Source organism: Chaetomium fimeti, assembly GCF_033439085.1.
Source record: "Chaetomium fimeti strain CBS 168.71 chromosome Unknown B0H64scaffold_5, whole genome shotgun sequence".
NCBI lineage: Eukaryota > Fungi > Ascomycota > Sordariomycetes > Sordariales > Chaetomiaceae > Chaetomium > Chaetomium fimeti.
This window is the reverse complement of record NW_026944333.1, coordinates 3,967,447-3,994,208: the sequence shown is the minus strand read 5'-3', so window position 1 is coordinate 3,994,208 and position 26,762 is coordinate 3,967,447. Positions and strand designations below refer to the sequence as shown.

Genomic DNA, 26,762 nt, shown 5'->3' with positions numbered 1-26,762 from the left:
TATTAAGGTAATATAGAATAACTATAAAAACAATAACCCCTATAATACCAGAGTCTAGATACCTTCTAGTTAGATTACTCTATAGTAGGGAAATAACTTACCTCTAAATACTAAAGGATAGTTTATATCCCTAACTTAAGGATAATAGAAAGAGAATAAGGGTAGTTTAGATAATAATAAAGTAGCTATTATATAACCAACCCCTATACTCCTAGATATACCAGTTAAACCGTCTAGGTAGGTAACTCTAAAGGTTAGAGCTAAAGCGATATTAGCTACCCTAGAGTAGAATTCAGTTAGATTACTGAAATTCCTAAAGAAGAACCAGTTCGATAACCTACCTAAGCTAATTACTAAAGTATTAAATAAGCTCAGCGATAAAGGTATACTATCGGATAGCTCTAACTAAGAGGACTTAGCTCTTACATTTCTTAATAGTACCCCAGTTCTCAGTAGGGCTCTAAGTAAGGAGTATAAGCCAGTTATTAACCCGGCTGAAGTACTTTGAGCGGTGAGCCTTAAAGTAGGACCTAATATTCCAATCCGCCTTTAGTAGATCCAATACAAAGCTATAACCTAGAATAGAGAACTCTAGAAGGCGGTCTATATACAGTACTACAAAGCTAAGATAGCGAGGCGGGCTGTAGCCCAGTAAGTACTCCTACTAGTACCGCCGGCGCTGTAGCTGCCTGTACCCTAACCACTTCGGACTCCCGGCCCTATTGTTTAACGATCTTCTTAAATTAATACTTAATCGGTAGCAGTACCCTCTAGTTAGTAGAGGAATGATGAGACTGTAAGAATATGTAATCCGATATATATCGTTAGTCCGGAGGATCTGGAACTAGGTTTTAAACGGCCCTCTATCTATAATTATTATAGTTTACCTACCTATTATTTAGAACCTAAGTACCTAATATAGTAGTAGGGTTAGGCTCTTATATAAAGGGAAGTAGTAGATATACCTATATAGTATAACCATTACCTATAGGACCTAGTATTATATATAGAGTATATATAGTACGATAGTTAGGAAGATTAGATTCGAACTTATAGGTAGGAGCTATTATAAGTTTGAAAGGGAAGTATAAACTGGGGTAACGAGCTCCCTCTAACCAGAGGGACATAGGGTCTAGAATTTTCGTTTTTCCGTTTCTTCATTGCATTCATCCGCCTAGGGCATCCTTATATTTAGTTAGAGGCTCAAGCCCTCTCAGAGTTTATAGGGTATACAATTCTATTTCTTTTTCCATACTTGTTAAAGTAACCTCTTTTTACGGTAGTTGTAACCGCAGCCTTCTAACCAGAAGGCCACGCACGCAGGTACATTGATTCCACGGTCGTAGGATCCGTAGTGTTGAAGATTATTCTCTGAGCCAATTCCTCCCTCATGCAACATTGACATCACAACGCGCGCGTGGCACGTGACCCACTGCAAGTGTTTGGTGGTGTGTGTGGTTTTAAGGTGTATCGCCACTTCAATAATTAGGATATATGTAATATACTACTATAGCAATTTTCTAGGGCTTTTATAAAGATACTATAAAGTTATTAAGGATTTAATTTGTTAGTAAATTAGTATGTAAAATGAAATTTTAATTTTATATTAGGGTAAAAAGATAAATCTTATACTTTCGATCTTTATATTATACTAGAGGATACTAAATAATACTATTTGAATTTTATTATATTTTTAATAGTAGTAGTTGGGGTTATATATGTAGTTGAAATTCCCAGTTTTCAGGGTTATAGGTGGGGCACAAATAACGAAAAGGGGGGGGGGGCCGACAAGTGGGGGGGGCGACTTAGTCACAAATCGCACTGGAGCGAGCTTCTCGATTTCATCGCAGTTTTAGGCGACTCCGTGTCTCCTATGTTCCTATATTTATTCATTTGCCTGCGCGGTCTCGATTCGCTTTTATTATATGGCAAAACTCACGCTGTGGAGGGAGGTGCTCACCGAAGGGTGGGCTTCTTGACGCATCGAGTCAACCACACGGGGACGCAGAAACACTGAAAGAGTGGTCGCGGAAAAAGTACAACTTGATTCCGCCAACGGCAAACCATTGCACCCGGCAGGAAATGTAGTCAGGTGTATCTATGGATCAGTGGATTTTGAATGTAAAGGAAATCTTTCATACTGGTTGACACCACAACATGGACTACCTACCTATTTGTAGATGCCGTTGTAAACAATTAAGCTGTAAATCGTTATGCGGCGGGTGGAATCTGGAAGGCGGGACTCTTGGAGAGTGATACTAGCTACCAGGGCAGTGCCTGGGTAAGAGCCGTAAACGTAGACAGAACGGACTTGTGAAGTGTCTTTGGTGTCATTGGTGCCGTTGGGAGTCGCGTTCGTGACTCTCAGGTTCCACGCTATCCCGGGGCCAAACAGCGTGTTATCGAAGGGACCAAGCCTGCAGAATTCTCGTATCACTCGCTTTTCTCTGGTCCGTCATTGATGACGGCCGTTGGGTAATGGATCCATGGGAGAGGTTGAGAGCGGTCTGCCGGCTTCCGAGGTTGAGAAGTTACGTGCCTGATGTCCTCTCAATCCCTAGCATGGGGAGAGCGTCGAGTCAGGGGTGGTTGGATACGGGGGCATTTGACGAGCCCAATCGTGAGACTCAAGTCTACAAATCCGAACACGGCGGCCCCCAACTTGGGGGCCGAAACCAAGCCGGCAAAACCGACGATGGCCCACGACCAACTCAAGCGCTGCGGACAGGGTATCACGGTGTTGGAGACGAGTGGACTCTCCACTCCCTGAGGTCACAACACTTCTGCGCTGGAACATCGCGCGCTTGGTATTGACTCTAGACGACGCATTGGGGGCTGTATTTGAATCCGCAATGCATATACGCTGCAAAGACCGTTAGTCTCAACTGCTCCGCCTCAACAACCGAAGACTTTGCACATTCTTAGCCCAATATCACACGCAGTCCGCCTACGCGATACCACCTTTTGTTTCTCCTCGGCATGGAGGCTTTGGCCTTTTCCTCGGCTTGACACTTGATGGAGAATGAGGGTGTGGGACGGGGTGAGCGCACGCCTATATAAACCTCCCGTGTCCCCTTCTTTGTTGACCAGCGTGCAGACAAGCCCTTCGAGTCATCCCGCCGATAGTCTTGAACCTGCAGCTCCCTTCAAACACCCAAACGCCCTTCGACAGATCCCCAGCCCTAGCAAAATGCACTTCTTCGGCGCACTTTCCACATTGGTTGCTGCCGGCCTTGTCGCCGCCGCTCCGTATGTTCTAGTCTCTCAAGTTGCTGAAGATTTGAGAAGTTTGTTCGCTGACCATCTGCCCATAACCAGGACTGCCCCCGAATCATACATTGACGTGCGGGCAGAGGATGATTACTTCTGGGCCGTGTCGGGATGGGGCAACCCCACGTGTGAGGGGAGTTTGCTCTGGTCTTACCAGGGCACCGGCTCTTCTTGCATCAACGTGAGGACCTTTGCGGCGTCTGCGAGTTATATCGTCAACCATGAAAGCCAGCTGGAACTCATAAACGTCGCCGAATGTGGTTTCTCGGGGCTGGCGAAAACAGACAACCAACCCAATATCACCACTGTTACTGTTGGAGGCAGTGACAGTAACAACCCCCTGGCTGCTCGTTTGCTGCAGGGCTGCGTCACCGCGCCAGTGATGTCTTTCAGGATTTTCCGGCGTTATTAAGCGAGATATCCTGGGGTGGGATGGCGGACATAGGAGGATCGAACCAGCGGATGTTGTCCGAACTTCAGGGACTGGTCTGCTCGTCAACCACGGGTTCATTGCTATAGACATGCGAGATAAACCCACCAAAGCTTATGTCATTGAACCAAATCTGCCAGCAGCCCTAGACTCGGACGTATCTCATAATCTCCATCCTCGCAATCGCCAATAAATGGCTCTGATATTACGTGCTATTGTTGTTCCCCCTTCGATTTCTACTAGCGGTTACATATGCCTCCTGCATTAATATTTAGCCATGTCACCTAACATTAAATATCGACCATGGACTTATACACACTGCTGCTCTTCCCCCGCCGACCACACTTTCTTTTTACCAGCTGAACACCATATCCACATGATCACTTCCATTCAGTTGCTAACCCAAGGCAATGCCGAACACCAACCTAGATACTTTCCATTCCCCCGTGGGTAATCACCGAACCAACTGGTATCAAACACCCACTGCGTTCTTCACAGAGCTCCACTTACAAGTAGCTCCTAGGTAGTCCGACGTGCACCAACCCCAATACACCACACTTTGGCACGTCCCTGTCCCAAAACTAATCCCAATAGCGGCTCTGCAGCCCCCGGGCAACCCACATCACCCCGCCCGCCCAGTCCAATATCCCTCTCCCACACCACATCGTCCGAGTCCACATCATAACCCATCCCCCCCAGCGCGATCACAAACTCACTCTCCGGCAAATTCACCACCCCGCCCCCCCTCCATCAACCTAACCATCCCCGAAAACTACCCCGTTTCCAGCACAAAATACACCCCCATAGCGCGGGGAACCGCCCCTGTCACAACTGCCCCAACTCCTTAGGCACGACCTGCTCCCAGCGATGCGCACTCTCATTACTACTCCGCGGAGAACACACCCTGCCCAGTGGGGGGAGCGCCTCGCGCGTCGCCTGCCTGCAGCGGCCACACTGCGCCAAGAAGGCGGTTGGCGTCCAGGGTACGGCGAGGTGGTGGGCGGCGCGGAGCGCGGGGGACTGGCGGGGCAGGGAGGGGCCGTACTTAGTGTGCTGGCGTCGGTGGGGTGGTGTAGGTGGAGGGGGTGTGGAGTTGGATAGTGTGGGATGGGGGTTCGTGCGTGTTGAGCGTGATGACGAGGTCGAGGAAGTAGATTGAATGGGGGGTAGTCTTGGTCGTTGGGTGGTGGTAGTGGCCGCTGTGAAGATAGCTGGTACCTAGGTAGCTACCGTACTTAACAGCTCAGGATGACCGCCGGATACAACGATATCTCTCGATATGGCTTCGGCGTCGTGGTTATGCTACCCTCACGCAACTTTATAAAGCGAAGTAATTGTAGTTTAGGTATACTGTCACTCGTGGCCAAGCCTGTTGCGATGGCCTTTTCCCCACATACCTTAGGTAGGTAGGTAACGACAAAGAGTGATTAGGTGGTCCTCTTGTAAATTGAGCGTATACGTTGCACCACTCTTTTGCGCTCCTAAACAACAAAGGAGTTGTATGAATTCCCTTGTTGTTGTTGCCTGAATGATACAGGCCTCTTCTTGGCAAGTCGGATGTGTCGTGAAGTACTGGGCTAATTAATTATTATTCCGAACCTGGACACTGCCCTCGATTCCTAATATATAAATCCACAGACCCCATGTTAATTGATCCGACGCAAGGCAGTCAGCAAGCCTTTGTTTCATAGATCGATCAAGATGGCCGATAAAAACTTCTGGCAGTTTGCCCGCCTGCCTGTGGAGATTCAAAAGGATATCTTCGGTCTGATGCTGCGGGCTCCTCGGGTTCATTACCTCGAGATGTACACCGCGAATCCACACCAGGGCTGGGATGATAGTTCCAAGGCAGTAAAGGACATTCAGGGACAGACTATTCGCCAGGACGCTGGACGGGTCCTCCAGGAACTCGTGGCGGGACATGGTTATCTCTGCGGTAATAATCTTGTTGACTCGAATCACACACCAACCGACCTAGCTCCTCCATTCAAGATCTCCGAGCCTCAAGCATTTGGGGGAAATCCGACGTCCTACTATTTCACCGACACGCGTCGGTTAAAACAGGTCAACCAGGTGGCATGCCAAACAGCCCGCAGCAGTGCTCGGCACCCAGTAATGTCGCAACCACCACAAATTCACCGTGACCTGAGCGGTAAACTACCAACCATCCCTCTCCATCTCAACACAAAGGATGACCTTGTTTATTTGCACAACGTGATGCCCGGGGGTTTCGAGATGTCTGAGACCAGAAAATGGCTGGAAGATAAGGAAACAAGGGCATCTATCACCGACCAAACCAAGAACATTCAACACATCATGTTCGCTTTCCACGGGCACAGCGCCGATCGTTGCTGCGCCGGTTGTGATAAACTAGAGATCCATAACCAGCAACTGGGCGTTTTAACTCGTAGGCGCGACCATAGCCGGCAAGAACGCGCCCGACGTGGAGATAAGATTAAGACCGCGTGTAAGATGTGCAGCAAGGTTCAGGAACAGATGAAGGCTAGCAGTGAGCCCGTTGAGGAGGCTACCATCCGTGAGGGCCTGCTAAAGGATCGCATGTTAGCCATGTTGCCGGAAGTGCAACGTGAGTGCGTTGCAAAAAACCACCGCATCGACGCCATCATAAACTATGACGAAAACCGCGCTACCTACAACATGTGGTCCGCCAACGACGGAGACGGCAGCCAAGACCACACCATATTCCCGGCGACGGACACCGAAGATGACGACGAGGACGACACTGTCTCCATCTGCTCCGCTGACATCGACCCCGACGACCATTTCGGCTGGTACAACAACTCCCGCAACTTCCTCGTCGTCGAGACAATCCCCTATCCACAATGGGGCGTTATCAGCGACACCATTACCGGAGACACCATGCCGTCAGATTTAGTTGAGCTGTTAGAACCCCCGAGCACCCACAAACCACCACCCCCACCCCGCACAACCGGCAACACCGCCACGGACGCCTTCAACCTCCCAACCCCGCTCGCCCCAGAGCACTTCCACCCCCCGGACGACCGGGCCAAACCTTCAGAGCGCGAGCCTAGACACGCCAGCCATTGGCAGTGCCGATTCAATGAAGTGGTAACGGACATCCCTCCCGAGGTGGTCACCTGCTTCCCCGACGTGGTGTGCGTGCACATCATCGACCACGACCTCACGCTGCGGCCCGACATCACGGAGCTGCCCGCGCAGGGCCAGCGGTGGCTGACGGGCAGCCAGGACACGCTGTTCGTGGAGGTGGTGGACCCGGAGGACGGGAGCTGGGTCTCCGAGGCGGCGCTGCGGCGCGAGCGGAGGGCGGCGGCGCGGCGCAATGGCGAGCCGGAGCCGGACCCGGACCCGGAGCCGCAGCGGGTGACGGACCCGGGGCACGCAGTCTGGGACTGGGACCGGGAGGAGATAGTCGAAAAGCACCCGGAGGATGAGCGGCCGGATCCGCCGGGGGTGCTGGAGTATGCGACGTGGCTGAAGGCGGCTCTGGAAAAGTTGTTTTCCGGCGATGAGCAGAAAGGGGTGCCGGCGAGGAAGGTTGACGTGGGGATTGTGGCGTATGTGGTCCTGGATAGCAAAGGGAAGGTGACCTACGAGGGGAGGGAGAAGAAGTGGAACACGCGGAGGAAAAGCCGAATGTTCACTATCCCTCAATGGTGCTTCCCTAGTTCTACCTAAGATTGCTTACATTATTCAGAGTCCAGAGGAAAGTGGGGATACCCTCTCTCCATACAGAGAGTAGCTACAGGACTCCCTGATCCTCTATATCTTGTAGCCTCTACACTTTTTTCAGCACTCTCACCGCGTTACCGAGACTGCGGTGAATGAGTAATAAGATGATAACTTAGACCTTGAAACTAAACCCCCTTAACCGTGCTGCTGAACGTTAAGGTATACGAGGTACGAATATATGATGGTTTCCTGGCTACCTAGGAAGATGTTCCCTTGGCCATGACTGAATGTGAAATGTCACTAACCACAAGTGCGTATGACCAGTTAGCTACCTAGGTAGGAAGTAGGCATGGGCCTAAGCCCGCGGTAATCACAACAATAGCGCATGCATACCTGGACAACCGGCTAGGTACCCGGGTAGTATACTTCCCAAAAAGCATAAGAAACGATGGTATGTTGGGTAGGCCGCATCGCCAGAGCAGTCAAATACAACAAGAGAGGGGGCCATTCCATCGAGGCGGGGGGAATATGGCGAGCCAAGCCACGACTGTGGTCTCACTTTTCTTTGCGCAACCCGAACAGTCTCACCTCGATACCGCGCAACCCCGGTTATCCCGGCGTTGTGTTTTGCTTTGCGGCAGGGATGGAATTCACTGACTTTTTGTTTATTCATTGACGGCGACAGAAAGTGAAGGAGACGGAGATATTCACATCGAAAGGTGGAACGTGTCGTGTTCCGCTACATGCACATGCCCGGGCACCGAGCAGTTGGGGTCGGGGAAACTGCATGCCCGTGGTACCACTTTTGCTTGGCCCCGCAGTGAGAAGAAACGAGCACATGATTGAGTTATGGCCAAAATCGGGGATGCTGCAGCAAGTTGCCCCAACGGGCAGTACTTTGGGGTTCGTTCCTCCGCGTTGCTCGCTCCTGACCACGTCGAAAGGACCCAATCACAAAGCTCAATTCCGCCCAGGGGAAATCCACAACTTGGAAGTCCCGTTTCAGATTGCCATAAGTTAATATGTGCTGCCTTGTTAAGGAAAAGAAGGAACTAAATGATCGGCACGGCCGCCTTTACCCGCAATTTACCAGCTGATCCGAGTCTTGATGGGCGTCATGATGGTGTTGAGGGATCGAGAACCCATGTCGTCCCTTCCGTCTCCAACTCTTCAACTGAACCTGGAACCCGCTGAAGCAATGTTCGGGAAGGTGCATTCGACTCCTGGTCGTGGCTTCCTCTGCCCCTTCACTTGATTCTTTCCCCCCTTCCCCGCTTTCAAGCCACGGTTCCGACCTTCCAATGCTGTGAACTTCGAAGGCCGAAATGCTTTCTCGACACCGGATAGTGGCCGCCTCCCTCGCCGTCGGCATCACCCTTTTGCTATGGTTCCGCGCGCCACAATTGCCGGCGATGGCAAGTAGGCCGTCTCCGGAGATTCTCAATAGCACTCTCGGGGTAGGTTGTGCTCGGCATGATTAGCCACAAGGAAATATGCTAAATGACGGCACTTTTAGTTTCAACACATCTTCGCCATCAACCTCCCCGCGCGATCCGATCGCCGCGACGCCTTGGCGCTCGCTGGTACCTTGTCCGAGCTTGACATCACATGGGTTGACGGGGTTTTGGGAAAGGACGTGCTAGACAAGACGCTCCCAGGGGACCCAAACAGTCGCCAGGGCAATGGAGGGTTTACAACGGGAAACAAAGGGTCGTGGCGGGCGCACATGGATGTTTTGCAAAGGTGGGCTCGGAGGTTCTCGACTTGATTTTCTTTCAACTGTCGTCTGACTGCGACGCAGGATTGTCCACGAGAACGTGACTAGCGCCCTCATCCTCGAAGACGACGCCGATTGGGACTTGCGATTGAAGAAACAAATGCAGGTCTTTGCGCAAGCATCGAGGGCCTTCACACAACTGTCAAACGGGCAGTCCCTCGCGGAGCAGTCCAGCAGTCTCCCAGCCCCAGAGGTCCCAATCACGCAGGTGCCATTGAGAACTCGCCCCCGACTCACCCCCTACGGCGACGATTGGGACGTCTTGTGGCTCGGCCACTGCGGGACCGACTTCCCAGCCACGACCACCCTGCGAGTGACGATCCCAGATGACATGACTGTTCCGTCCCCTAACCATCTCAAACCGCACCCATTCGCCTTGCAAGACACTCTCGCCGAGGAGTATCCCCCACATACGAGGGTCGTACACCCTTCACGCGGCACGGCATGTACGCAGGCATACGCTGTCAGCCAGCAGGGAGCAAGAAAGTTGCTGTGGCAGTTTGGGCTGCAAACACTGACGGCCGGATGGGACCTCATGTTGCGGGATTGGTGTGACGATATGTACACCCCTCTCAGCGCCGAGACAGCCGATGCCAACGAAAACGGAGGCAACAGGAGGGCTCCTGTTTGTCTAACGGTGCAACCACCCTTGTTCAGCCACCACTACGGAAAAGGGGCAGCCTCGGACATTATGGCGCCTGGGGGAGGGTTCGTCAACAAGGATAGGGAGATGACTCCGTACGTAAGGCTCAGCGTCAGGCTGAATATGGAGAGGTTGGTGAATGGGCAGCCGGGCACAGAGCAATGGGAGGAGGACGCCGTGCACCTTGCAAACTGATTGTTCACCGGTAATACCATTTGCAACTTGCCCGCCCAAAAGTATGTATTAACCGCTGACCTTTGCGTTAGTTAAAGCCTCAGAAGCTACGCCACTCCAGGCCCACGATCACTCAACACCAAGACGACCAGACACACGCGCACGGAGCCGTGGGGCCTGGCCCCTTATTCGAACATTTGGCCCTATCCACCTCCCCCAACCGCACGGTCGCCGCCCTCTATAAAGACCCCAGCTTTGGTTCAAAGTCCGGCACCCCACTAAAACTCGGATTTGGACGCGCAGCCACCCAACATCTGGATAATTGCATTGTGGCATCTGGACTTTGGACAACACTCCGACATAACTACATCGTCTTGGCTACCTAAGGGTGTTAGCCAGGCTTCAGCGGTTGTTGAACGGGGTACCACGGCGACGCGTTACTTGCACATGTAAACCCGTGCTCCGGCCGGTAGCAGTAGCTTTACCGCGATCCTGCGAGGCGGGGAGAATTCGTGCTGCGCTAAAGTTGATGATATCTACGCCGCGGGTAAGGAGGGTAGTGATAAGCAGAAGGCGGTCCACCCTCCACTACCACGCGGCTTCGAGCGACATTACGACAAAGTGTGTCTATCACCGGGCGGACGCACAAAGCTGCAGGTGTGTATGAGCGGCCGTGTGGTTTATAGCCAGATAGTGACTTGGTTATCATTCAGCAAAACAGATTTCTCATATCCTTAGGTATTGAGGCAATTAAGAGATATACAATATTATTACGCAGTACTCAGCGTACTATCCGGTGACTTCATCTTTGCCGTGTAGGGTGATGCCCAATGGGAATTTGGAAGTTGGTTCAATATCTTGGGGATAATCCGTCTTTGGGCAAGTCTTTGGGCATGTGCTGGAAGCCGATAAGTCACAAATAGCTCGGTGATATGACCTGGTGATATTTCGCGTTGATGCAAAAGTGGCTACGGGAGTCGCAGTCCGAGAAAAGCGACGGGACACGAACACCAGGGGCGCCGTCCGTTTACATATAGGTGGCGAAAAAGAGCCCATGCTTCTTCTCTTTGCCTACCAGATATGCACGCGCGTGGGACTAGTGTTTAGACACTCCGTGTCTTGCAGGGTGAGTCCTTTCAAGAGCATAGTCCGCAAGTAACTCTATAAAGCTACTCCCAAAACCCTCCTAACAAGTACATTTGCTCCCCCCGAGGCGCACTTCTACCGCGTTGACTACGCGCGTGATATGTTCTTCGGGGCTCGGAGTCAACAACACAATCACTAATAGGCTAGCTATCATTTGAGAACAAGAATTGGATTGTGGGTCGTTGAAGATATCGACCATATGTGACTTGCTCTGGTACACCTCTCTTCCCCTCTAAATCACCGCCTGTTGTCCGATATGTTCATCAACATCTGTTCATTTGGAACAGAAAGTGGATGGATAATGCAACAAGAATGCAGACGCCGAATAACCAACTGATTGGTCGTTAAGCACCGACAGGCTTAAACTGACTACCAGGCAGCAGTTACCCAGCTTTAAATACCTCTTACAGACCCGAATTTCATTCCTCTTTACCCTCGCCCGCATCTTGCCTTCCTTGTCTGCTACAGTCGCCGCTAGCACCACTCTTCGATACCGACTTCATCCACAACACGAACCTTCACCTCTAGTAACTGGGAGTTCACCACGGGCAGTCAGCCAAGACCACCACGCCATGCCGTCATACAATGTCTACCTCGCCGAGTCACTCGGGGGAGGCAAGGGGGATCACCACGCCATCTTAGTTGAACACGCGGCATTCCATGCTACCACGCCCGATACGAAACCACGGGGCTTCCTCTACCAAGTCAAGGGCAGCATCGCCCAAGGCATGACGTACGACTTTCGTTATGTTCGGGATGAAGACTACTTCCTCGGGAAGACATTGCTTGGGACGGTTGAAGCCGGGAATTTCAACTGCATCGACCGCATCTGTGCTGCCTTGCCCGCGCCTAAGAAACAGTTCGATGGGCCAAAGAGGCTCTTCCCTCGAGAAAGGCTGTACAAATGCCAAGCGTGGACATGGGATGCTCTGCGGGTCCTGGAAGATGAAGGGGTTTTGATGAACCCGCATGGGGTTGCGTGGCAAGAAATCCATGAGGGGAGGCGGACGGAAACGTGGAGTATTTGAGGCAGAGGGAGATAGCAAAGGAGGAAGTGGGAGTGAAGGGCGCGGAGACCGATGATGGGTTTTGTGTGTCTAACACGACATGGAATCATCAAGGCAGGCGCAGGAAACGGATCTTGGCGAAGCGATGGAGGAACGGCGAGGTGAATTTCGAGTTCCCAAAAGTCTAATTATGTTGAGTCCTTGACCAAACCCTGGAGATAACTCCTCTCTCTCCGAACCTCGCTATGCAACTTGCAGCCAGATTTGACCCACGAGCACCATTCCCCTCAGCCCATGCTTGTATGTCTTGGTTTCGAACCTCACTCCTCCTCCCGGTAGATCCAGGCCCACATGATCGAGCCACCACTGTAAACACACACAGTCATTAGCTTCACATTCCCAACCCAACAACACACCCACAAACAAACAACTTACCACGCATAACCCGCAAAGGTCTCCACCGCCAAACCCGCCTTCTCCTGCGCATCGAACGTCGCAAGCACATACCACACCTCGCCCTCCCCGCGCACCAGCTCCGAGAAGACCAACCCGCCATCCGCCTGATGATGAACCTCTTCCTCATCCCAACCACGACCACCACGCCCACCCCCATCGCGCCCACCACGCGCATTCCCACGCGCATTCCCACGCCCATAACCACCATAACCACCACCGACCGCCCCACCCACACTGACAAGCTTACTCCGCAAATACCGTTTCCCCCCATCGCTATTCCACGCCACGCGCGCGGCCGCACCCAGCGGGCCGATGAGCACGCGCCAGGGCGAGTCGACGACGGTGCGGCCCTGGGCGAGGAGCGCGTAGATGTTGTGGTGCGGGGCAGAGAGGGTTGGGTAAGGGGGCCGGGTGCGGTGGGCGGAGGGGGGTGTGTGTTTGGAGGGGGGTGTTGGGGTGATTGTGTGGGGGAGGGGGATGTTGTGGAGGGTGGTGATGGTTCCGTTGGTGGTGTTGGAAGGGGGGGTGAAGGGGTTGGGGTGTTGAAGCCAGGGCCACTCGGGGATGGGGGGTGTGGTGGCTTGCCCGTTGGTGGGGATGAAGGGGGGGTTGGGCTGGGGGTGTTGCAGCCAGGGCCACCACTCGGGGATGGAGGTTGTGGTGGCCTGGTTGGTGGGGGCGGTGTTGTCGTTGTTGATGGTGTTGCCGGCGTTGATGGTGTTGTTGGTTGCGCCCGAGATAAGAGGGCAGGCACCGATCGTATTGGTGGCGGTGCTGTCGCGGTTGATAGTGTTGTCGCCGTTAATAACGTTGTTGATTGCCCTCGGAATGTGAGCGGAGGCCATGGACGTGCTGCTGGCGGTGTTTCCGGCGTCGATAGCGCTGTCGCCATTGATAGCGCCCGTGGTTGCGCCCGGGATGTGAGCGGAGATAGTAGTCGCGCCGTTGGTGGTGTTGTCGCCGCTGACGTTGTTGAATACGCCCGAGAGGAAGGCCGCGGTAACGGGCGTGTTGCTGGCGGGGTTGTCGTTGATGATGTTGTTAAATATGCCCGGGATGAGGGCGGCGGTGATGGTCGCATTCTCCAGGTTCAAGTTGGAGACCTCCGGAACGGCAGCGGAAAATGAGGTGGGCTGGGGGGCGGCCACAGCAAGGTTGGCAACGTTGTTGTCAGGGTTATGAGCACGGGTGGACGGCGCGGGAATGCCCTCATCGGCGTTGGAGGACAGGGCGAGAAGGTCCTCGGAGTAGGGCGAGGAGTGGGCGCTGGGCGCGTTGGACTTGGAAGTGCTCGTGGCGGTCGAGCTGCCGGCGTCCACTTCATCAGGGTCGGACTCGGAGGCGGCAATCTGCGACTTGGCGTCGTAGAAGATGTCCTCTTCCCGGAAAGAAAAGTCGTCGCGAGGGTCCTCGCACAGTGGGACGTCGCTCAGCAGGCAGAGGTCTTGATCGTGGTGCGGAGTGTCTGTACGGATTCTTGTTATGCGGTTGTTCGTTTCGCGGGCCGCGCCGAGTTACAACGCATGGCAGAAGCTGAACTCGAAGCATGCAACACTTAGGCAAGTACCTAGGCAGGGACTGGAGGATCGGGTAGGAACTGGGGAGCCGAGCAAAGGAATACAGTAACTTACGCCGAACCCCGGGCCCCTCGCCACCTTCAACAGCATTGTCGCCGGCGCGCGACCCAATGTGAGCCGCCGCCTCAGGGTGGCCAATCTCTCTGCCCCGCGCAAATCCCAGGGCCCAGCCGCGCTGGAACCCGTCCCCGTAGCCCTTGGCGAAGTGCGCGTTGTCGTGACCGCAAGAGGCGGAATTGCCCCACGTGGTGGGCGCCATGGTGGTGGTGGTGTGGTGATGTGGTCGTTGGGCTAACCAAGCGGGAGGTTTGATGGTGGGAGGAGAAGCAACGAAGAAAGGGAAGGAGGGCGGAAGGTGGTGGGCGGATGGCGGGAGGGTTGGGAGGAAGAGAACGAAGAAGAGCAGAGCCGGAAGAAGGATGGCAGGAAAAAGAGTAGGGTTCCTAAAGAGTGAGAAAATTCGCACAAGGCAGAGACCGATGAACCGTCCGGCCTCATTCGCCGCCTGATTTAGTTTGATCTTTCCTCACACAACCCAGAGCAACTCCGGTTTGTTCCCTAACAAAGCAGTTTTGTTGTGGTGCATTAAACCTGGCTTGCCAGTCTCGGCGCTGTGCTCACGACGTCCGGGAAAGCGAAATCACTTACACAAACGTTTAATTCAAGATCGGAATAACGACGGCGGGATCATAACGCCGACGAGAGTTATACGGGCCCAGTAAGGAAAGAATGGCGCCGGCGAGCTCAGGAGAGGGATGTACGAAAGTCCGGCAAAAGGGGGCGCAAGGGGGGGTCGGGTCGAGAAGACGGTGACAGTGGAAAACAGGACGGAAACCGCTGGTCAAAGTTGAACCGTGAACAAACATCGACTAGGCTGAGAGCCTGCCATAGAGGCAAACGCTGAGACAGCGGCCATATTAGTTCCTAAGGATGTGGTGGAACCAAATATGTCTCCGGCTTGTGATGATTTAATAACTACCTACCAAGTAATCAGCTTTGAGTTGTCAAATGAACGAGCTCACCTGGCTATACAACGTGAAAGACCTTTAACGACCACCAATGGAACGAGCAGGATGGAGTAGTCGGGGAGGTATGAGTGAAGTTACTGCGGTGACTCAATCACGCCTAGGGATGCACAAGCAAAGTCCATCCCTTCATCAGGTCCAAAGAAGGGGCGGGACTCCCCAGGTAAGTAACTTAGCTACTTGAACCTGCACGCGTGACGACATGTGTATTATAACTTGAACTTGGAGTTGTTGGATATCTCTTTCTCGCGAACAAGAGCCTAATGACCCCGCAAGGTATTCCAACTGTATTGATCATGTTAAGCGTATGTTTTGTAGCAGTAGGTACGCAGCCTGACCCTGAATGCCGACATAAGATCTTTTAAGGGGTGAAGCAAAAGGGGTTTGGCACTACCTACTCATGAATGTCCAGTGCACTGATTCATGCTCAAAGTCTATAATGATTATACTGGACGTGATAGTGTGTGTCGGTCTTGTCATTGCCCTTATCCCAGAGTTGTGGTGGGTAATAGTTGGGAGAAGGCAACAATGAATAGTAGGGACTTGGCCATCTGTGCCTCCTACGTTTGTTAATTATATCATCCATTCTTGCACCTTGAATATTTACCCTTCACCTATGAAGCTTGATTCTGTAGCACAGAAAATCCCTCTTCCTTAGGCTGAGACTCGAGGATCTCCCATTCGCTTAGACAATCTACACCTCGAATAGGCCACGACTTCTCCATATGACCCTTGCGAAGCAACACGGACTCTGACTGCTTTTGTAAACTAGGTTATCCCCCTGTTCAAGAAATAGGCGTTTATTTTACACAGTAAACGAGGCGTCTTTCCCGAGACGATGTTTTTTTTCGCTGGTTAATGTCGTAATAATTAATAAGTGCTGCACTACCTTGATTCCCAAACTCAGTTTACCCACTGCAGGCAATAAAGGCAGCGCCTAGGGTAAGAGCTCTGTCTTGACATTGTGGTAGGTAGTACATAGTGGTAGTGTCAAAATGTCAATAAACTCATGCAATCTGTTATGGGCCAGGATCCCCGAGGGCCCCTTGGGGCAAAGGCGTTTTCGTCGGTTTGTAATCCAGACGAGAAAAATACTCGCCAGAGAGTCTTGCCCTCAAAAAGATAACTAAAAAGTGTGTGGACTGTGCTCGGCGGGTGGCGGTTTGTGTGGAGCCTCGATGGTTCCTCGCTCGATGCCCAAGCCCGAGTTGTTTAAAAGTCTCAAGCGACCGGCATTGCACAAAAGTCCGATGCCATGTCTTGGCAACCTGAAGGAGCTGAGCTCCACAGGGCTGGGCGCGGCTGGAACTTCTGGCCCTGTTCTTTGAGCTCCGTCTGGCCCCTGAATGGATCCCAATCTCAGGCACAAGTTCCCTGCTGGAGAAATCTTTCGGCTGGCGGCTGTCCCATTCGCCGCTGCCCTCGTGTTTGATTGCAACCAAGCTTTTTGTAACATCGCACTACGCTGAAAGCAGACACGCGCCAGGGGAGGGCGCTCCGCCACTTCCATCATTGAGTTTATTTCTGGACAGAAGCGCCCGCATTTGCGATTTTGAAATGTTCCTTCCTCGTCAACCGTCAAAATGGAGAACCAACCGCCAAAATATGTGTCGCCGCCGGGGACGTGGAAGACGAAACTGGGCCTGCGAGCGGGATCCGTCCTGTGTGTCATAATTCTCGCTGGTATCGGCGGGTCACTGGCAGCGAATGAACGAATCGACGGCGGAAGCTTGTTGATGGTGGTTTTGGCTCCTGCCGTGAGTTGCACCCCTCGCTGCCTTCACTCGCGATATTTCCGCGCGATGGTCCTTAGCTAACCATATTCCCGCCGCCAGCTTATTGTCACTTTTATTTGGGACGTCGCCGAAGCCGTATGCATACTGAAACGAGGTGGAAACAGGGGCATCCACCCCGGTGCCGTTGTCGCTATCGACCTCCTCGCCTGGCTTGGCTGGGCCATCGTCGACCTTATGCTAGCTTCGTTTGGGCTGATATCGAGGCCCCGATACATGATCCAAGACTACAGCGGTTACGATGGCGACCGATACCGGTACGACCCGGACATGGTCACGCCGGAGGACCAGGCGCTCGAGAAGGACATTATGAACAAAGGACGGGCTTTGCTTGTGTTTGGCGTATTGACGACGTGAGTCCGCTGTCTCGGGAAGCGAGTGCTGGTTATTTCTAACGTGGCATATCCTCTAGGCTCGCCCATTTTGCTCTCTTCGTCATCGCCTGCTACGAAACCAACACCCGGAACCGCATGCCGAGGACCGTTTATGTCATGCAGCCCATCTACGGCCCCGGGCCGGTCCCGGTCCAAATACCGGGGTCATACCAGCAACTGGGAGCGTTCCCCCCCCAGCCGATGCAAGGACAACCACCACCAAACCACATGTTCATGCACGCGCCACCCGGCGAGTTACCCGCCCAGCCAGCACCAACACTCGCAGCAGAACCAAAACAAGGCGCGGAACGATTCGCATAGATTTCTGTCCCCAGATCTTCATGTACATATCTAATTTTGGAATACCGGCAGTAATCTAATACCTAATGCCACCCACCCACTCTCTCACTCCCCAACCAAACCAAACAGCCCCCCCATGGACCTCTCCTCCCTCCACGCATCCAAATCAAACACCCCGTCACTCAACTCCCCACTCCCCGCATCCCCCGCCCACTTAAACACCACCGCCTTGACCTCCTCCCCAGCAGCACCATCACCACCACCACCACCCTCACCCCCAACCCTCACAACACACTCGACATAATCATACGCCTCTGTCTCGTACCGCCTCAACCGCTCCCACGCCTCCGCCCCGAAACCATCTGCCTCACCACCAACCCGCCACACCTTCCCCTTGATCACGGCCTCGGAGGCCGGGTTGGCGACGAGCACGGGGTATTTCCCGCCCCAGAGGCGCAGGTCGAACCCGCCTTGGATGTGGGCGTCTTCGAGGGCGGGGAGGGGTGCGGGGAGGTTGGTGATGGATTGCAGGAGGGTGGGGTCTTGGAGGGTGCCGTAGAAGAAGAGGGTTGTGGGGATGTTTTCGTTGTTGTTGTTGTCGGTGAGGGGTGGGGGTTGGTGTTGGTCCTGGTGGGTGGTTGTGTGGGTGTGGGTGCCGGCGCGGAGGGCTTCGGCCATGAGTTTGTTGGTTCTGAGGAGGTTGGCCAGGGTGAGGTGGGTGTCGCCGTCGCTGTCGGAGTCGGAGTCGGTGTCGGAGCCGAAGGGGATGGGTTGTGAGTTGGGATTCGGGTCGGGGTTGGGGTCGGGGCTTGCGGAGGTATCGGCTGTGGGCTGTGCCGGGGCCGTGGGTGGGGCTTGCTCAGGGGGTTGTGTGTCGGCCATGGCTGCAGTCAAGTTGGGCGCCATAATGTTGTTGGGGGGTGGACTTTGTCCGGATGCTATTGCTGACTCTTGCGCTTGTTCTGCCCGGGCTCCCGTGGCGCTGCTCTGGCTCAGGCTGGTTTTTTTTTGGCGGGGAACTGAGGGTAGGAACCCATGCAACATTGGCATTTACGGGATGGAACCTTTCTTGTATCGGGTTGGGGGTCCTCTTTAACTGTTTGCCGTTCGTGAGAGGCCACCCGTTCCTTCGGGCCCGCCTGACACGGCCACCGCCTCAGCATTCATCCCATTGACCGCCACCGTGGCCACGGCGCCACGGCCGCCAAGAAGGGGGCCGCTGTTGGCCTTGAAAAGGTCAATAAAAGTTAAGGGGACAGACGATCCGCGGCATCCGCCAGACAATATTCGAATGCAAGTTTGTAAAGTGGGGAAACAACGCGGATCGCGGACCGTGACTGCGGAAGTCAGCGCCGGCGGCTGCGAATATCTCGTGTAAAACCCGGCTTCAGATCGTCCCGTGGTCTCGAGTCGGGATGATGAATTTACTTATCCGTCCCTACCTAGGTAGGTAGGCATTTGCATGCAGATGTTAACTCGTGAATAATACAATCCGGAACGCAAAAGAATTACACGGCATTACTGGTCTTTAGGTACTGTTGGGAACTTGAGAGTTCACGACCGATGCAAAAGGATTCAAGGGCCGAGGCCTGTGTGAGGTGGTTATGGGTCATCGGCCGCCCAGGTCTAAAGATGGACCCTTTTCCAGCAGTAACTAACTTACCTACATACCATGAGTTTGTCTCATGGATCCCAGATGGGCCGTTATTACTGACCTACTTCCTCATCCAACCCTCTCAATCTGACCTGAACTCGTTTCAAGTTTCCTGGTGGCCTGCCTGGCGTAGCGTCAAAATGGATCGTTAATTCCTGGGCAGAGAAAGGACTGCAATGCTTATCGTCCATCTTTGGACTCTTATATGGCGAGCAAAAGCCAACATTGTTATCCTTGTTCCCATCCACAACCTGACCCTATTACCATCTCACACCAGCCATCTGTTCTTTTGCGTCCTGCTTTCTTGTTCTACCTCGGGTGTAAACTTGCTCGATTCGGGTGGTGCTTCCCTGCGTTTAGTTCCCAATGTCTACAAACAACTCGAAGAAAAACACCAAGACGGCCCCCCCAAAGGCCACGCCTGCCGTCAAGTCCACTCCCACGGCGCCGGCGCCGGCGCCCAATCCCAATGAGTTACGTTTTGGCGTAGAGATTGAGCTGATCGTAAAGAGCAAGACCAAGACTCATGCCGACTTCCCAGGCCTAGCCTTGGAGCTCCAGACTCATCTCGCCGCCGCCAGAGTGTCAAGCCACATTGGTGATGTCCTTCAGAAGGACAAAGAGAAGTACCAGGATTGGAACATCACCGAGGATATCACCCTAACGTCGGCCCCCCAGCGCAACGTTTGTAAGCCCAGCCCCCTCCCCCCTTGACACTGTAGCAGTGGGTTCGGTCATACTAATAACCGCCAAGTTGGAGTTGAGCTAGTCTCCCCCGTTTTTCTATTCAAAAACCAGGACGCCTGGAATAGCGAGATTCGTAATGTATGGAGAGCACTCGAACGAAACTTTGACGTCCAGGCGACTACTGAGTGCAGCACCCATGTCCACATCTCCCCTGCCGCGGGTCCCTGGGCCCTCGCCCAACTGAAGAATATTGCAAGGACCACTGTCATTTTAGAACGGTGTATCGACGCCGTCATGCCAGGCCACCGCCGCATCAACCCGTACTGTATGAGCAACCGGTATAACCAGGGGTACAAAGAGTTTGAAATGTCCCTCATCTGCTCGGACATCAATAAAGCAAAGAACGAAAAGGTTCTCGCACGTCACATGTGTTGGTGCTCCAAGAACACGTTGCAGGGCGCGATTACCGGGGCCACCAAGGATTTCGTGCACCCGCACTTCCGGTGGAACTTTACCAGCGCCCTGAGCAACAAGCAAACGATCGAGTTCCGCCAGCCACCGGGCTCGCGCAGCGCCCTCGACACCATCCTATGGGTGCTGTTCGCCACATCCCTCGTACGCTGGGCGGTCGTGGGAGCCCCGGCCCTCGACCCGGAACAGCCTGCTAGGCTTGAGACCCTGTACTCGGCCGTGAAGACTGGCGCCGAGAAGAACATGGTGAGGGACGTGGATCTCCTAATGGGGATCTTCCGGGGCGTAAAGCAGCTCCCGGAGGGCCCGTCCGACTTGAAAGGTGTATCGGCGGCCGAGTATCGGAAACTGGAGGCCGAGGCCGTGAAGAAGGGAATGGCTTTCGAGAAGTACAAGAAGCTCGTTGCCTATAAATGAGAGAGGTGGGTCGGCGCTGAGGAGTTCGACACCCCCGACGCGGCTAGTGTCATTGTAACCCAAGAGAGAATCCGAGGTCGCCATTGAGCGAGGGCTGGGAGGAGGGAAGGGTAAAGGAGAGATATTAGAGCACAAATGACCAAATGCCAACAACAACTTGCCCATCGCAGTGTCTCGGCCAAGAGCTTTTGCTACATGCCCTTGATGTTCCGGTTGTTGTCATTCGTGTGACATCTACTCCGGTGCTTGGTTCCAGGTGTGCGGGTCCATGTTTGTGTCCTCCCATCCAGCGACCCAATGGCTTGTCACCACGGGTACTTCTGGACTCGTGAGACTGGTGTTTACAAAATGCTTTGAACCTTGGTTCCTACAGCCGTTGGGGCGTCAAAAAAAAAAAACAGTCATGTTTGAGATGACCGTAGACCCTAAAGGACATCAGACCCCAGGAGTAAAGCAGGTTCATATTCGTGAACGACACCTGTGGTTACAAACATGAAGTACCTCCATTCCTCTGGAAGCGACCCTATCCTTGTCGGGTTTAGAGGCTGCATGCACACTAACCCGCCCGCTTGGAAATGTTTGGGCGGGCACCAATGGCTGGCTGCGGATCCGAGACCCTGTCCTGTCTTGTGACGACCCTAGCTGAGCCAGCATATGCCTGCTAAGCTTTGTTCAGCTGCAGCGAGGACTGGGAGGCTGGGAACGACAGCATCTCCGAGGTAATATAAACCTGTTGCCACCCCGCCGCCCTCACCTCCTCCCTGACACCCCAAACCCCAATTGGTCTTCCTTCATCTCTCAAACTCACCACCTCATCTGCACCAAGGCAAGATACTCATCATGTCTGGACAGGGAGGCCATGCAGACGAGTCGGCGCCGCTCCTCCCCCATGCGGGCGGCAGCGTAGCTCACGAAGGCGAGAGCGGCCGCAGCGGCTTCCACCCTCGCCATTTCTTCGCGGTGCTATGGCGTAGCTCCAGCCAGGTCTCGATGTTGGTCAACATCCTCTGGCCCTTCGTCCCGGTCGCCATTATAGTGCATTTCATCACCGATGCGCCCCTGTGGACCTTTGCCCTGAGTTACATCGGCATGATCCCCGCCGCCAACCTGCTCGGCTTCGCAGGCCAAGAGTTCGCCCGGAAGATGCCCAAGGTGGCCGGCATCCTGATCGAAACCACCTTCGGCTCAATCGTCGAGATCATCCTCTTCGTCGTGCTCATCGCCAACCACGACGCGTCCCGGGGCGGCGGCAGCGACGACGGCAACCTGATCCCCGTCATCCAGGCCGCCATCCTCGGCTCCATCCTCACCAACCTCCTCCTCTGCCTCGGCCTGTGCTTCTTCTTCGGCGGCCTCCGCCACGCCAGCCAGAAGTTCCACGCCATCGTCTCCGAGGTCGGCAGCGGCCTCCTCCTGGTCGCCGCCTTCGCCCTGCTCATCCCCAGCGCCTTCTACTCGGCCCTCAAGACCGAGGCCACGCCCGACCCCGAGCAGCCGCTGCTGGGCGCGCTGAACGAGACCTTCACCCGCGGCAAGCTGCAGATGGATGTGCTGCAGATCAGCCGGGCGGCGTCGATTGCGCTCATGGTTGCCTTTGCGCTCTACATCTGGTTTTGTGCTAGCAGCCAGCACAGCATCTTTGACGAGGTCATTGAGATGGACGAGCACCGTGATGCTGACCGCGAGGAGGATATGCAGAAGCCCAAGTTCACCATGACTGAGGCTCTCATTGCGCTGGTCGTGTCGCTTGTCTGCGTGACGGCGCTGTTGATTATTCTGGTTGGTGAGATTGAGCATGTGGTGAAGAGTGGTGTGCCCGATCAGTTTTTGGGTTTGATCTTGCTGCCGCTGGTGGAAAAGGCGGCGGAGCATCTGACTGCGATTGATGAAGCCAGGGGTGAGCATGATCCTCTTTTCTACTTATTATTCCACCACAGAAGTCTCGAACGCCTTGCTAACTTGCGCCTTTCCTAGATGGCATGATCAATGTTGCCCTGTACCACTGCCTCGGCCCTTCCATCCAGACTGCCCTTTTCAACGCCCCGCTGGCCGTCGTTATTGCATGGATCATGGGCAAACCCCTGGATCTTAACTTTGAGATCTTCATGGTTGGCCTTCTCGTCCTGTCGATTCTGGTGGTTGGAAACTTCCTCCGGGACGGCGAGTCGAACTGGCTCGAAGGCGCACTTCTTGTGGTATGTATCCTGGAGACACCCATCCTTGCTGGAATCAAAAACTAATCGGGTATCAGGTTGTCTACATCATTATTGCCATTGCGTGCTGGTACTACCCGGACCCTGAGGTTGCGACCTCGAACGGCTTGGAAGGATCCGCCGTGGTAAAGGTTACGATGACGAAGGATGCACTCGAGCAACTCCAACAAATCGTCAAGGGGCTGGCACAGTAGAGCATCAGCCGACGTGACGAATCGCTATTGTTGTTACCATTTATCATCTCGGGGCGTGGGTCGAAATGATGAAGCTTGAAGGTGGCACAAGGGAAGAACTTGGTGACTGGGGGCCCTAGTACGATCGTCATAACCCTGCTGCTGCCCTGTCAAGGTTACAGGTGTCTCGGTAGTCATAGGAGGTCAATTTTGTACAAGAACCGAGAAGTTGGATTCATAAATCGTCTCTTTCATGCGAATATTCGAGTTTCACTTAGCCAGCCAAGATTACCGCCACGCGGTTAAACCCAAGACAACCCCAAGTTATCGATCGGCCTGGGCGTGTAAAACTGCCCTGGCCCCCTGGTTACCTACCGCAACGGGATGGGGGGGGTCGGAATCTGGGTGTGACAAGGGCCCACACCACTATCACATCGCGCCGATGATCGCGGCGCAGCAGCGCTTAATTGCCCACGGATGCCACCTTGTTTGTCTTTCATCAGGGCGGAAAAACCATCGATCCCCAAGGTCCCACGTTCCCCATGGCTGCTGGAATTCGTGGAATAGACCGTGACGGAACCCAACAAGCAACGCGTGTTTGTTAACTTGAAACACAACTTCCACTCCCGCCTAATTTACCCCCGGACGATGCTTTGAATCACGCGTTCCTGGAATTCTCGGCGCAACTCCGTCGTCACCAAACCTCCTTAATAATTCCCACGATGAGGCGGTCAATCCTCCTTCTTTGGCCAACTGCATGCTTGCTACTCGTGGCCGTCACTCTCTACGTCCGCCGTGACCAGTTCACCACGGCGTACTTTACGCAATCCCATCTTTCACGGCCAGATGGAGGAGACAAGCATTTGCCGTCGCAGACCGGGGTTTTGCCCTCAGCGACGTCTTCAGGGAACCAGCGTGAGTTGACTCAGACAACCCACCCTCTCGCGCATGGTCTAACCTTTGCCGACAGCCGCTCTCCCTTTAGAAACCACGGCGCTGTACGTGAAGGCTATTATGAACATAGATACAGCAACTCTCCCGCATCTGGAATGTCCCAAGCTGGACCCATCTCGATACCAGCAGCTGCAGGTAACCAACGACGCCTCCGAAGCAACCATCCGGTACTTCTTCGCCCTCGATCTCCGCCAATGCGTTGCCCTTCTCCCCCGGCTTATCGGGAGCGTGGTGGAAGCCATGCGGTTCTTAGGCCCCACGAACTGTGCCCTCTCCATCATCGAGGGCAACTCAAAAGACGGCACCGGCGAGGTCCTCGCCGCGTTGCTCCCGGAGCTTGAAGCCCTAGGCGTAACCTACTACTTCAGCACCACAGCCATCAACCCCAAAAAGGGCGACCGCATCACCGCCCTCGCCCAGCTGCGCAACCTGGCCATCCAACCCCTCCTCGACGACACCTCCATCACCACCTCCCCCACCACCCCCAAACCCCAACGCCGAACCCCCCCAAAGCCAAAATACGACCCCGCCACCACCACCATAATCTTCCTCAACGACGTGGCCATCTGCCCCGAAGACATCCTCGAACTCGTCCTCCAACACACCACTCTCAACGCCGACATGGTGTGCGCCATGGACTGGACCTACGTCGGGGCCGACCCGACCTTCTACGACGTGTGGATCGCGCGGGCGCTGTCCGGCGACGCCTTCTTTGAGATCCCGCCCGACGGCAGCTGGGACTCGGCCTGGAACCTGTTCTGGAATGATGAGGCTTCGCGGGCCAGATTGGGGGCGCGCCAGCCGTTTCAGGTTTTTTCGTGTTGGAATGGCGCCGTGGTGTTCAAGGCGGCGCCGGTGATGGAGGGTGGGGTGAGGTTTAGGAGGGCGAGGAAGGGGGAGTGTCATCAGGGGGAGCCGCAGTTGTTTTGTAAGGATTTGTGGTTTGGGGGGTATGGCAAGATTGCGGTGGTGCCGGTGGTGAATTTGGAGTATTCTGATGAAGGGGGGAGAAAGATCAAGGAGGCGAAGGGGTATACGTCGAGGTGGGTGGGCTCGTCAGACTGGAGGGATGAGGGGATTGAGTGGCAGACGGACCCCCCGGAGAAGGTCAAGTGCACGGCGCAGTATGATAACCAGTTCTTCGAGGCTTGGAATAAGACGCAGCCGGGGACTTGAGGGTCGGTTATGGGACAAGTAGAGCCGATTCTGTATCGGCCCGGGGACAGTCAACACACACGCACTAGGCCAGGAAGCTTGGGTTGTCGCGTCGAGGAGCAAGCGGACCGGACGCACATGAACCCAATGATGGGCCGAAGCATTGATGGCGTGGCTCAGCTCCCCTTGACCGAGTTTGCGCGGCTGGGAACGGTCACGTTGTCGTGCCAGACAAGTCCGGTAAAGAAGGCTCCCTGCAGTCACTTTTGTGACGAGTCCAGGGGCTGGCTCCAAGGATTCGAGAGAGGTCAGACTGGGCCCAATAGTGAACGGGTGGGATCTTTTGTTAATTAGAGGAAGGGTTTGAGGGGTTCTGCGCGAGCTGCGCGACAGAGTATTGCATTGTCGGCGTGGGTGTCTGTATGATATAGGGAATGTGGCGTTCACAAAGAGGGCCCGAAAAATATCAGTACACTGCAGGTTCAAAGTAGACGAAGCACGCTCGCCCCACTGCGCAACCTCGCCCTCCTCCCCCTAACCACCAACCTCTCCCACTACCACCCCAATACCACCAGCATCCTCTTCATCAACGACGTGCTCCTCTGCCCCGACGACCCCCTCGAGCTAACCCACCAGCGGCACATCCAGTCCGCCGACCTCGCCTGCGCGCTCAACTACACCGGCACTGGAGGGGAAGGTGGCGTTTCGCGGGGCGAGGGGGGAGAGGGGGGAGTGTCGTCAGGGGGAGCCGCAGGTGCTTCGTAAAGAGTTGTGGTGGGAGGGGTAGGGAAGGGTGATGGTGGTGCCGAGTGTGAGTTTGGGGTATGGGGAGGAGGAGGGGCCGGCGGTAAAGGGGGCGAAGGGGTTCACGGCGGCGGTGGTTGCGAAGGAGACGGGGATGGAGACGGGGGTTGAGTGGATGCCGCCGCCGGAGATGGTCAAGTGTATGCCTACTTTTAACGACCAGAGTTGGCGGCCGTGGAACGAGACGTTGGTGTGATGGATGGTACTTGGTTAGTTGGATGGTTTGGGGACTGGCGGGCGTTTGGCCTTTCAGGGTGGGTAGGAATGGAGCGGAGCTCTAATGTCTCATAATGACCATCTTCCCCGATATTTATTTGCCTATAACTTTCTGATATTCGCTAGCCTTTTGTAGGGCAGGGTAATCACCGTCCTGTGACCCGATATCAAAGGTTTAAGCGCACAATTTTGAAAATCACTCTCTTAGGTCTAACCTAGTTCTAGGTACAGGAGATGTGCCAATTCCTCCCGACGTAATCGATAGGAACCCGACAAATGAGATTGAACGACTTTCGCGGCCCCGTTCGGGACATTTGACGAACGGGCCCTCGAGCCGGTAACGTCGCCGGCGTCCACCATCCGTTATCCGCTCC

The 26,762-nt window shown here is 54.4% G+C and overlaps 11 protein-coding genes across 11 annotated transcripts; 8 read left to right on the top strand and 3 right to left on the bottom strand.

Moving 5' to 3' along the window:
- Window positions 1-3,190: 3,190 nt before the first annotated feature.
- B0H64DRAFT_375807 (uncharacterized protein) lies at window positions 3,191-3,682 on the top strand (the record flags this gene model as incomplete). Its single annotated transcript, XM_062802440.1, has 3 exons — window positions 3,191-3,249; window positions 3,319-3,577; window positions 3,632-3,682. The coding sequence occupies 3 exons, from the start codon at window positions 3,191-3,193 to the stop codon at window positions 3,680-3,682; spliced, it is 369 nt and encodes a 122-aa protein (XP_062658611.1).
- A 1,696-nt stretch (window positions 3,683-5,378) lies between these two features.
- B0H64DRAFT_464358 (uncharacterized protein) lies at window positions 5,379-7,560 on the top strand. Its single transcript, XM_062807626.1, has one exon. The coding sequence runs from the start codon at window positions 5,402-5,404 to the stop codon at window positions 7,376-7,378; it is 1,977 nt and encodes a 658-aa protein (XP_062658610.1). The 5' UTR covers window positions 5,379-5,401; the 3' UTR covers window positions 7,379-7,560.
- Window positions 7,561-8,697: 1,137 nt separating this feature from the next.
- On the top strand, window positions 8,698-9,921 carry B0H64DRAFT_298269 (uncharacterized protein; the record flags this gene model as incomplete). The annotated part of the gene is made up of 3 exons (XM_062800088.1): window positions 8,698-8,829; window positions 8,889-9,115; window positions 9,174-9,921. Coding segments are annotated over 3 exons (1,107 nt in total), but the record flags the coding sequence as incomplete, so codon positions are not given.
- Window positions 9,922-11,689: 1,768 nt separating this feature from the next.
- B0H64DRAFT_402567 (uncharacterized protein) lies at window positions 11,690-12,270 on the bottom strand. The gene has a single exon (XM_062804248.1). The coding sequence runs from the start codon at window positions 12,105-12,107 to the stop codon at window positions 11,751-11,753; it is 357 nt and encodes a 118-aa protein (XP_062658608.1). The 5' UTR covers window positions 12,108-12,270; the 3' UTR covers window positions 11,690-11,750.
- Window positions 12,271-12,439: 169 nt separating this feature from the next.
- On the bottom strand, window positions 12,440-14,411 carry B0H64DRAFT_375804 (uncharacterized protein; the record flags this gene model as incomplete). The annotated part of the gene is made up of 3 exons (XM_062802439.1): window positions 12,440-12,485; window positions 12,555-14,040; window positions 14,207-14,411. 3 exons carry the CDS (start codon window positions 14,409-14,411, stop codon window positions 12,440-12,442), a joined length of 1,737 nt encoding a protein of 578 aa, XP_062658607.1.
- A 2,349-nt stretch (window positions 14,412-16,760) lies between these two features.
- B0H64DRAFT_418736 (uncharacterized protein) lies at window positions 16,761-17,327 on the top strand (the record flags this gene model as incomplete). Its single annotated transcript, XM_062805339.1, has 2 exons — window positions 16,761-16,934; window positions 17,013-17,327. The coding sequence occupies 2 exons, from the start codon at window positions 16,761-16,763 to the stop codon at window positions 17,325-17,327; spliced, it is 489 nt and encodes a 162-aa protein (XP_062658606.1).
- Window positions 17,328-17,749: 422 nt separating this feature from the next.
- B0H64DRAFT_444108 (uncharacterized protein) lies at window positions 17,750-18,526 on the bottom strand (the record flags this gene model as incomplete). Its single annotated transcript, XM_062806757.1, has 1 exon — window positions 17,750-18,526. The coding sequence occupies one exon, from the start codon at window positions 18,524-18,526 to the stop codon at window positions 17,750-17,752; it is 777 nt and encodes a 258-aa protein (XP_062658605.1).
- Window positions 18,527-19,664: 1,138 nt separating this feature from the next.
- B0H64DRAFT_464352 (putative amidoligase enzyme-domain-containing protein) lies at window positions 19,665-21,091 on the top strand (the record flags this gene model as incomplete). Its single annotated transcript, XM_062807625.1, has 3 exons — window positions 19,665-19,724; window positions 19,773-19,986; window positions 20,053-21,091. 3 exons carry the CDS (start codon window positions 19,665-19,667, stop codon window positions 20,871-20,873), a joined length of 1,095 nt encoding a protein of 364 aa, XP_062658604.1. The 3' UTR covers window positions 20,874-21,091.
- Window positions 21,092-21,538: 447 nt separating this feature from the next.
- On the top strand, window positions 21,539-23,574 carry B0H64DRAFT_434118 (Sodium/calcium exchanger protein-domain-containing protein). Its single transcript, XM_062806075.1, has 3 exons — window positions 21,539-22,770; window positions 22,848-23,068; window positions 23,125-23,574. Exons 1-3 carry the CDS (start codon window positions 21,714-21,716, stop codon window positions 23,278-23,280), a joined length of 1,434 nt encoding a protein of 477 aa, XP_062658603.1. The 5' UTR covers window positions 21,539-21,713; the 3' UTR covers window positions 23,281-23,574.
- Window positions 23,575-23,981: 407 nt separating this feature from the next.
- On the top strand, window positions 23,982-25,389 carry B0H64DRAFT_324535 (cryptococcal mannosyltransferase 1-domain-containing protein; the record flags this gene model as incomplete). Its single annotated transcript, XM_062800657.1, has 2 exons — window positions 23,982-24,174; window positions 24,230-25,389. 2 exons carry the CDS (start codon window positions 23,982-23,984, stop codon window positions 25,387-25,389), a joined length of 1,353 nt encoding a protein of 450 aa, XP_062658602.1.
- A 729-nt stretch (window positions 25,390-26,118) lies between these two features.
- Window positions 26,119-26,386, top strand: B0H64DRAFT_402560 (uncharacterized protein). Its single transcript, XM_062804247.1, has one exon. It carries the CDS (start codon window positions 26,165-26,167, stop codon window positions 26,366-26,368), a length of 204 nt encoding a protein of 67 aa, XP_062658601.1. The 5' UTR covers window positions 26,119-26,164; the 3' UTR covers window positions 26,369-26,386.
- The last annotated feature ends 376 nt before the right edge of the window (window positions 26,387-26,762 follow it).

Excerpts from the sequence above, each read along its gene's own strand:
- B0H64DRAFT_464358 (XM_062807626.1), top strand. The coding sequence starts at position 5,402 with ATGGCCGATAAAAACTTCTGGCAGTTTGCCCGCCTGCCTGTGGAGATT.
- B0H64DRAFT_402567 (XM_062804248.1), bottom strand. The coding sequence starts at position 12,107 with ATGGATTTCTTGCCACGCAACCCCATGCGGGTTCATCAAAACCCCTTC.
- B0H64DRAFT_434118 (XM_062806075.1), top strand. The coding sequence starts at position 21,714 with ATGTCTGGACAGGGAGGCCATGCAGACGAGTCGGCGCCGCTCCTCCCC. Across the intron at positions 22,771-22,847 it reads TGCGATTGATGAAGCCAGGG|ATGGCATGATCAATGTTGCC; the intron begins GTGAGCATGATC and ends CGCCTTTCCTAG. Across the intron at positions 23,069-23,124 it reads TCGAAGGCGCACTTCTTGTG|GTTGTCTACATCATTATTGC; the intron begins GTATGTATCCTG and ends ATCGGGTATCAG.
- B0H64DRAFT_402560 (XM_062804247.1), top strand. The coding sequence starts at position 26,165 with ATGGTGGTGCCGAGTGTGAGTTTGGGGTATGGGGAGGAGGAGGGGCCG.